Here is a 10,439-nt window from a genome sequence, read left to right on the forward strand (position 1 = left end):
AGGAAGAGAAGAAGAGGAGGAGAGTGACAGAGGGAGAAGGACAGGTTGCAGCTGACAGGCATGGTGGAAATGTTGAGCGGGAATCCAACACGACGCGGTGACAGAGCGGCGATAGGGAGACGGCAGAACAAACCCACGCATGAGCAAACATGGCGTGAGGGGGTGATAAGGATGTGATAATTCCACGACAGTCCGTGTAAAGGAAACGGACGGCCTGAATGCAGGACTGAAGCTTTGTGGCAGAGCACCAGTTAAAGGCCAGACAAGCGGTGACCCGGCCTCACTGTACTGCATGTTCGCCTCTTATCTGAAGGAAGGGGCGATATGGATGTCATGTTGTCACCACTGCTGTCCACATGTTACATCCTAAGGAATGGTAATATGAACAGTCATGTTGAATTATGAATGTAAAATCAGCAGATATAAAATCATACCCCAGAGTTCTACATGTCATAAAATGTTGTGCTAAATCAATTAGTTATGTTATGATTATTTCTTTTTTTAAAGATCATTTTTTGCTGTTTTGACTTTATTTGATAGTGGACAGTATAGGGGACCAAACATTTGCTGCCTCCAGATTTTCAAATGTGAGCATTTTCTGCATTCCTCTGCTTTAAATCACTGCAGTATCACTATCTTTGGGTTTTGAAAAAACAAGCAATCCAATCTAATCCTGAGTCCAACTGCTTCACACTACTGTCCGCTGCAGATAATGTGGCTTTTACAAGTATGAATATCATCAGAGTGATAAAAAAACATTGCTCTGAAGCTCAACTCTGAGGCTGTTTTGTGACTAGCTTTCAAATAAACATAATAACTTCTGATCTACCCATATCAACTTAAATGAACAACTTCCCACTCCTGGTTCAAACACCACCCACATCTAAGCCCCGCCCACCCCAACTACAAATACAGAACATTTAATTGGTTGAACAGATCTAGATAATGGAGTGCTCGCAGATCCCTATAAAACAGTGGTGGCTTTTATAGTCAGCTTTTCCCATACAAAGCATCCCATTTGCGCATGCATCAGCGTTTTGTCTGCCAGAAGAGTTTTTTATCTAGTTCTAAGCCACATTTTTACAAAACACTTTTTAGATATTGGTTGTTGTTATCTATATATTTTAATGGTATGAAGGATTTTGGTCATCCAATGTCTGGATCTTAAGTTATCACAGAAATAAGCTGAGCCAAAGTTAGCAGCAGCTCAGGTGGCATGACCTCCAGGGTGTTCTTTGTCCGTCAAACAGTGTTAAAGAAACCGTGATTCTTAAGGTAAAACTGCTTTTTTCTGTATTTTTACTGGTTTTATTCAGCAGGTCCGTTTGTTTTGGAGAGGAAGAGGCATCTGTGAATAACTCGTCTCCGGGTGAAAACCTCCTGACAATGAACACTGAAGAATCCTAACCGGGAGAAGCTGACTGCAATTATGGTAATAGTGGTAAAGCCAACAACTCCCATGGTCCCACACTATTTCACGGTGTCACCAAACTTAGTCTTTTGTTATTGCAGCAGAAATTACATAGTGTTTTTTTAATTGACTAACATTTATATATTTTATTCCAATCTAATAATAATCTACAGTTCAATAAGGTCCATGTCAGACTCAGGTGGAGATGTGTGGGTCAACTGTATTTTTCTCTTCTACACAGCAATGAAAAGGTTCCTTGACTTTGAAAATATCCAGACCTACAGGGCAGTTATTTGATTTCTCAGGAAGGAGGAATTGTTCTTTACAGGAGAGTCTGCTAGCTAAGTGGACAGGACTTGGCCTGACTTTTCTTTTACATTGCTTTTTGTTTCTATACTTTTTCTGTGGTCTTCAACTTACTGTTTGCCTTACAGTGTTTGGAACTTGTAGGAAATTGGCCCCGACACTCTACACTCCCAACATCTTCTTTAGGCAATACATGCTGTACAGAGGAAAAGCTGCTCTGTTGGCAGAATTTAAAGCTCAGTAAGCTGAATAAGTAAGAAAATGTAACAATTAAATAGGCTTGAAAAACATAATTTTATTATGATGGTTTCAGAGCCCCGTCTATGCAGTTAAAAACAAAGTGCAACATGAGAATGTTAGCTGATTAATGCTCCTGATCCTAAGTCTGTGTGCCCTGGTCATTTGAATTTTGGGTCCGCCGGCCAGAAAGGGTTAGGTTGTGAGGAAACCCCGCTCTATTATCACACTGCGGTGATATCTGTACTATAGAGTGTATGTTAATTCACAAAATCCAGCTGTGATATAGAGGCTGTCACACAGAGGGTTTAAGTTACCCAAGGCTTAATTACAAGTGGCAAGCTGAGTTAGAGCTCAACCTAATGAGATTAGTAATAAAAGCAACTTCTATTTTCACAATGTGTGTAGACAATTTAATCTCCAGCCGCTTTAAAAGCCCCCTTCCTCTTACCCAGGCAGAGTTGGACTGGTTGAGCTGGTTGAGCATCACCACCGAGGTGCAGCCGTAGTCGTACACGAGCCTCCAGAAGTCAGTGGTGGTGCCGGGCAGCGGGTGCGGTGTCACCACGAAGGCGGCGGGCCGAAGAAAGCTGTCTGCGAGCGCCGCGTTGATGTAGTTGCTGCTTTCCCCCTCGGTGGTGACAAGAAAGGCCAGGGAGCGGTCTGGAGGCAGCACGTCCATGCTGCGGTTCTTCTCACGGTTCCTGGGCATCAGAGAAATGCTGCACTCCTCCACATCCAGGTGAGGAGTCACCGAGTTCAGAGTCTGAGGAAGGAGGAGGAGAAGGAAGAGGAACGGCAAAGTGAAGGAGACGGGAGTGCGCAGAGGAGATAATTAGAAAGGTTGGCATGTGTGTTTGAGAATGTGTTCAAATTCTAGATGCAGAGATAAAATTTAAGACTTAGAATGAAGATTGCGATAAGAGGAGACAGACGTAGCGAAACAGAAATGGGATCAAAGAGAGACGGACAGAGGCAATGATAACATTCTCTGCTCAAACAGCCTGACTGTCAATACTTGACAAGCACAACTATCTCCAATCATCTCTGGGAAACTTAAAACACATTAATTATCAGTCAAAACCCCCACAAGGCTTAATGGATAAAAACACATTTAGCAAAAGCTCATACATTATGAATAAGCGTATTAGGAAGCAATGGAAATTGAAATGAACTGATTATCTAACTTGCTTCATATTGTGAATGACTCCCTGTTGGTTTACACAAAATGAATAGAACATTCAAGTTCCTAATCGGAATATTGCGTCTCAGCTACATTTATGAGAGTCTGTCTTATTGGAAGACTCACATGAGCAGCACTGAGAGAATGTTATTGTTCTGCAAGTGGAAAGGAAAAAGTCTAATTATTCTGGCCAAAGGTCACCAATCAATAACATCCTCAGAACTGACATTAACTAGACAAGCCAATAGCATTACCTAAAAGACAAATAGATATTCAGAGCTGAACCTTTTGGCTGATATACCGATGAGAAAAGCAGCGTCAGCCTTGGTGGCTATCACTCTCATGCTAACTGACATTCATTTTTAACATTTTGTCGTAAAAGACCAACAGTACAAGACAGTGTGAACAGATGGGCAAACCTAAAAGGTCTCATGCAGAGGATAGAGACTGAATCAAAGTAATCAGAGCAATATTGAAATACCAGTATTGAAATGGACGTTTACTTAAGCAGAAAAAGTCAAGTAGTAGCAAGGTCTTGTGCAGAATAAAACGGTGGAACTAGAGTTAGGAAGTTTCATTATTTGTTGCCTGACTTTTGAGGGACCAGCACAGCGACTTTAGAGCAGAGAAGATTTAGAGCCGTAGTAAAAGCTGAGTGGAGCGCATTTGAGTCTGAACTGTTTTTAATGTCAAATACCATCTGCATGGTGGAGGGCTGTTACTGTAGACATTCAAGGTAGATTTATAGTTGTGTGTTTAGGGGTTATGGTGTAGCTGCTGCACCGGCACACGCAGCACTCTTCCACAAAAATGTGACTAGAAGTGACATGAGTCAGTTTAAGCAGTGTTTTCTTCTACAAGTTTCTGATGACAGTAGAGATTGTTGAGAGTGAAAACAACATGAGTTCAGTAATGAAACCTTTCCACCATCTCTCTGCATCACAAAGTAAATGAATAACACTTTTTGTGGGGAATAAAGCACGACTGATCATGTATGATATATCTGTCTCGTGCTGCCGTGGTGAAATCAACTATAAATCTAAACCTACACTACAGACATCTACAGTGTGACTGTTAACACCTTATGTTCACTATAAATTCATCACACATCCAAGACTGGTGCTGACAACCAGCTGTGGATGGCCGTCGCTGCACCATTATTCAGTTTCATAGCTCTGGGTGTTATTTCTTTACCTTTGTAGCTGATATATATACACTGCAGTCTGCTCAGCTCAGAGACGTCATACAAGTCGTGATATGTGTTCTGCCATGTTGGTGGTTTGCACATTGAAATCACAACATTAAAACTCAAGAATATTTTTTTCTCCACTTTTACAACAAGTTAAAGTATCAAAGGCTGAATACATGAGGCTGAATATGAAGATGGTGTTTAGGGCTATTACAGGTAGAAAAACAAAATGAAGGGGCTGGGGGAGGGGGTAATATTTCAAGATTAAAGTCATAAATTTACAAGAGAAAAAATATTCTTTGACATTATAATTCATACATTCATGAGAAACATTTTTTTTCCGATAATGACGTCACAGTAAATGCTGTACGTCGGTGGTGATGACTCTGTTATCTCAAAGAATATTTTGTTTTCTTGTGAATGTGAGTCCTTTCTTGTAGATATTTGAGTTATTTCTCATAAATGAGTTTTTTTCTTGTAGATTTACTACTTTAATCATGGAAATTTCAGAGAATATCAGATTTTTTCTCTCTGAATAGGACACAGCAGGGGTCGCAGCTCATCAACACAATAAAAATTTAAAAAAGGAAATAAAACACATCCACACCACCAGGATGAGGTAAATACATGCATATCATTAGGTTATGCTGCTGTCAGATCAACTGTCAATGACATAGTACAAAATTCAGACCAGAGGGGTACACGGGGGGTATAGGTCAGCTAGATTATCAACGTAAATGTACTGGGGTTAGCTCAGCAGCTAATTTGCAGCCGTAGTCCTGTATTGGTTCAGAAGCCTTTGCATTATGGAAACAATACAAGTGCATGGAAACATATGCAGCTTCTTTTGCACAGGTTAATTAGAAGCTGAGAACTCTGCAGCCCATTGTTAAGATAAATTGGTGCGTATCTTGTAATAAATTCATGAGCCACGTGTATGTGTAGCTATGCATATATGTTCACCTAGGTGTACCGACTAGGTGTATTTGCACACTGAGTGGAAGCCATGAGGCTAAACTGCAGCTGTGGAGACAATACCAAAAGCACAACTCTGCATGTTTTACCATATTTGTTGCAGTTTGAACATTTCATTTGAGTATTCCTTTCCACAGCAGAAGGCGACAGCAGGAATACCAGATTAAGCTTTAAGGTTGCAGTTATAGGTTAATGACAATGAATGTGATCAATCAAACAACATTGTATTGACAAAAACTATTAAAAATAGTGTGGTTTTTTGTGTGTGTATTACCTGAAACTCCTCTCTGAGTTGCGAGGTGTTGCTCTGAGAGTCAACCTTCAGCATCTCCTTATAGGTGAGCGCAAACTCATTAACGGGGATGGCAGTCTCTCCGCACAAACAAGCCTCCAGAATGGCATCGTGGATGAACACATACTGCTCCTAAGAGACAGACAGCACGGAAAACAGCCGCATTTTTACAAAGTCACACAAAGCCCTCACTGCACTTATGGGCCTCCTAACTGTTAATTGCCCACTTGTGAAGAACAATGCAGAATTTAATTACTGCTGCTGAATGTTGACTATTAGTAATAACTGTCAAACATGCTTCACATCGTCATGCCCACTCTTAGGCATTGTTTCCAAGCAGAAAATTGTCTATAAAATGGGGTAAAAAGTGCATAAATCACACATCAGAGGAGCAAAACACTGCCCACACACAATATTTAAATAACGTCACGAGCTGTGCAATTAACGAGGAAACTAAGAAATTTGTTTTGACATCCAACCACACAAAAGATCAAACAGGCTTGGATACATTCAAAATTACCGGCACAAAACTGTCCCTCTTCCAACTTATTTATATTTTTAATGTGCTCTGTAATTGCAGAAAAATGTATTCAACTGGTAAACGGGCTCTAGCTGAAAGGTGAAAAGATGAAATTAAAAGGGAGATAAATACCATTGTTTTGGTATTTACTGCGCCGTCTCCTCTGCCAGACTTGTTAATAAAAGAACATTTAAAAAATATTTTCCAACTTTTAATTGTTTTATTTACTCTGGTAATGAGTATCTTTGTCTGGTTTGTTTATTTGAAGACTGGGAGTTCACATTAGGTACACTTTAAATAGAAAAGCTAGCGATTGTGTGTTTATTTACATTTATTTTCATTTAAAGCGAGTGTATGAAGAGCTGATATTTGTTCTGAATGAGTATTCTTTTACACTAATATGACTTCTTTGGAAGAGAATGTTTTAACATGATTAGCATTTTTAAATGAGTTTCCAATATAATATATTACACCAAATGGCTTAAACCAGAAACATTATCATTTGTTGGCTTTCACTTGATAGTTGTAGAGAAGTACATTCAGTTACACTGTACTTAATAACAATTTTTTGTATTTCCATGCTGGTATGCTAATATCCTGGTATTTAAGGCTAAGTTATACTTTAATCCCACTACATTTCAGAGGGAAACAATGCATACATTTCACTACATGAATCTGAGAGATAAAGTCAAATTACAGTTGCTTTGGCTCAGTTCTCAAGTGACAGTTGTCAAAACAATATGTGAAATCCATGACAACATTTTGTTACTAGTGCACAACAGAAACAGCATTTCTCATTCTTTGTTAGTGTTTGCAAATGTTTTAGCACATTTAAGCAAAAAAAGCACAATTGTCTACAGTTTGAACAATTATTGGTTGTATATGTCTATGTGATCAAAATAGGTGATGTTTTTTCTCATTTGAATAGGTTTACTGTGTACAATGAGTCATCGCATGCAGGTAGTAGCTGTCTTAGATCATGCAAAAGTCAGCTCTGTTCCATTTAGTGTAGCAGAACCTTTCCAGTGAGCCGACACGCACAATAGCAGCACCCTGACTCTGTTTGACCTGAATGGAACGGGATCTTAATTACTATCTTTGGCAACACCCTACTATTTCATGTCAAAATGGCTGCTGTGAAAAAGGTCTGTCTGTGAAAAAGAGAGGAGCCAGCTCAGATTAACACTGGACGGGGTCAACAGCCTGCCTGTGGAAGAGGAAGAGGAGGAAGTATGTGTGACAGTGTAGGGGAAGACAGCAGAATATAGGAAGAAGCAGGTTCATGGATGATGTAATCACCCATGGCCTTACAATGGCACAGGCTAGTTGCTGGGTGCTGGCAAACGCAGGCAGGTATGTAATCGTTCAATACTGTAATTTTTCATGCTAGTCCAATTATAGTAATGTGACAGTACACTAGAGTAGAGTTTGTGAATTTCAATGTATACAACTGTATATGGCTGTCACAATATCTGATAGATTTTCACTAAACGATTATTGTGGCCAAATAATTCACAATCACAACATTATTGCGATACATATATATTAAAAAATGCAATCAGTTAAATTCTTCTTTAACTTTCATTGTGCAATTTGGTGGTCACAGAAGAGTACTTTAGCAGGAACAGGAAAGGAGAACACAGAACATGTGTACACTGCTGTAATTGTAGGATCCTACAGTATGTTTCTATATCCTGTTTATTGTAGAGGTGAGGCTGCTTAGAGGTGTCTGGTTTTGCCAGACTGCAAAAGGCAGGAGACGTGGCAGAAACCTCATAGATGGATGTGTTAGGCCAGTGTGGTGGGAACATAACGGTGTGTGCCGCAATTTCTAAAAAAAGTGGTGCAAGTAAATATATTCCCATCACTGGGCCATACAACACCCAACACCTGCTGACTTTGCCGGACACCCTCTACATCAATCTCATCCCTGAAAATGACAGAGGTTTAGTGTCATTGTCTGGGATAATGTCAGTTTCCGCTGCAGTAATGTCATCAGAGAATGGTTTGGCCTTCCCCCATACTCCCCCTTCCTGAATCCAATAGAAGAGTTTTTTTCAGCATGGCGGTGGAAGGTATACTATTATTGACCACAAAATCAGGTGTCTTTGCTTGCTGCAATGGATGCTGCTTGTAATGATATAACAGCAGAGGCGTGCAGAGGATTCATTCCACCGTTGCATTACGAGGGAGAGCATTAGGTGGGAGGTCGATGAGAATATGTGACAGGGTATAACAGACCGAAGCGACAGGATGTCTTGTTTCAACAGTACATGTTTTTTGGTATTGACAGGCTACATGCTTTGTTGTTCTGTGTAGCGCTGTTCAGTTTCTGTTTGCTGTATTTTCCCATGTTGTGCAAAAATTAACCAGTTTTTTTCTCACATTTCATGCAAATGTAAGTGCTCTTTTGCTTTACAAAGTAGAATGTGGAAACCTTGAAATCAGCATCTGAAGAGTACCCACTTTGATACACAATAGCAGTCTGCTACCTTTCGAAAAACAACAGTCTGATACAGTAGGCATTCAGTCACAGTGAAAACATGTCGAGCAAGACTGTCTGGAAATTTGGATACAAGGATCCCTGTCCACTGTCACTCTGACAAAACATCTAAACATGGCATTTTGGTGGCAAAGACTCACGCATTGACACAATAACTTCATTCTGACACATGAACTAAAGATTTTGGGAGAGTTGAACTTTGCTTGTAGTGTATGAGCTGTGTTGTGAAATGCATATTAAGTGCTGAGATCTTTAAAAATGTTTTCAAAAAAATGCCAAAGCCATTGACAAATGCTGTAACTGTATTATATGCTTTAAGTTTTAAATACCATGCATTGTTACGAAAGATTTTTTTTTTTTGCTCAGATGTGACTCATATCTGTTTTTGCTACCAAGCAGCTTCACATTGTAAAGATCAAACGTGTGAGCTTGTGGTTAACAGTGTCAGTCTCTCTAACCACACTGCTGCCCTCCCACTCACTTCAGTCTGGATCATGTTGATGCGTCTGGAGCAGAGGGTCTTGACACAGTTGTAGATGTCCACCACTCCTTCACACTCAGCCATATCCAGCATGACATCCAGCACAATGTAGCAGCCGGTCCTGCCTGCCCCCATACTGGTGCAGAGGAGAGAGGAGAAAGATCGACAAGCCTGAATACACCACACTGAAATGAAAAAGTCTCAGTGGGGAGCCTTTAGTAATGATTGAGATATCTGCCCAAAGTCAAGTATAATAAGAGGCCTTGTTCTGGAAAGAAAGACAGGAAATACAGTGACCATTATGTTATGGTATCATAAAAAATATAGGTTGAAGTTTGCAAGTGAAAAACCTTTTAGTTACAGAGTGCTTGGACATTTGAAAACAACCCATGTACTGACTTATGCCTTCCATGTCTGGGTCTAACACTGCGATAAAGGCATTGAGTGGGTGTTTGTGAATGCCTCAGTCCTCTACAGGTAAGGCTTGGTTACTTTAAAACCCTTCTGAGTGTCTGCAGTGGGGTGTTTTATGCCTCAAGAGTACATCTGTCTTCATAGTTTTTCTGTGGGTTTTTTCCACTGAACAGAAAAAAAATATGTGCCTGCAATGCATCAATATTGTTAAAGATAAGATGCAAAAGGATCAGTGCTTAATCAGAATTAGACGCCACAGTCGGATGGATGGTGTACAGGGGCAGACTGGTTGAAAATAAGAAAAAAATCAACAATAAATCCCACGACTCTGGATACGTCCCGTTTTTCGCACGTTTTGCGGCCACTGTTTCATACGAGAAGGAGTTTCTCCTTGGAATGGGAGGGGTGAAGTGAGGGAGTTGTAATCTAGAACTATATCGCTAGATGCCACTAAATCCTAAACACTGGACCTTAAATTCAAAATAAAAATGAAAATGTAATATTCTAACACTTTTTAACGTCTTATTTTCAAAGCTTAACCTGCTGTGCAGTGGACAACATTGAAGTGCAAAAAGCCAAACTGCTACCCACTCTATTGCATTTACATTTGCATACCACCCCACACTTTTGGTGTCAAAATGAAAATGCAATCTGTCCTATCATCAAGGTGGGTCTTCAGTTAGGACATCACTTTTCCTGTAGTCCCCTATAGGCTTCCATAAATCTAAGCATCTTAGTCATAACTGATGATCAGTGTCTCTATGATATTTGTCCATGTTCATTTTGCTCATGCTTGCTTCACCTATAATCAGAGTTGTTCCGATTCCGATACCAGTATCGGAAATTGTTCCGATACTGCCGAAAATGCTGGCATCGGTATCGGCGAGTACTGGAGTCCAGGCAACCGATCCGATACCACGTCATTTAT

General features: G+C 40.1%; 1 protein-coding gene across 1 annotated transcript in view; it reads right to left on the bottom strand.

The window, feature by feature from the left end:
- Window positions 1–10,439, bottom strand: part of ptprua (protein tyrosine phosphatase receptor type Ua) — a 196,749-nt gene that overhangs the window by 7,992 nt on the left and 178,318 nt on the right. The window contains 3 exon segments of the mRNA XM_035681751.1: window positions 2,406–2,720; window positions 5,576–5,725; window positions 9,098–9,233. Of these exon segments, the coding sequence (XP_035537644.1) occupies window positions 2,406–2,720; window positions 5,576–5,725; window positions 9,098–9,233 (601 nt within the window).

This window comes from Morone saxatilis, unplaced genomic scaffold, assembly GCF_004916995.1.
Source record: "Morone saxatilis isolate NCDOM2014 unplaced genomic scaffold, NCSU_SB_2.0 Contig9, whole genome shotgun sequence".
Lineage (NCBI taxonomy): Eukaryota > Metazoa > Chordata > Actinopteri > Moronidae > Morone > Morone saxatilis.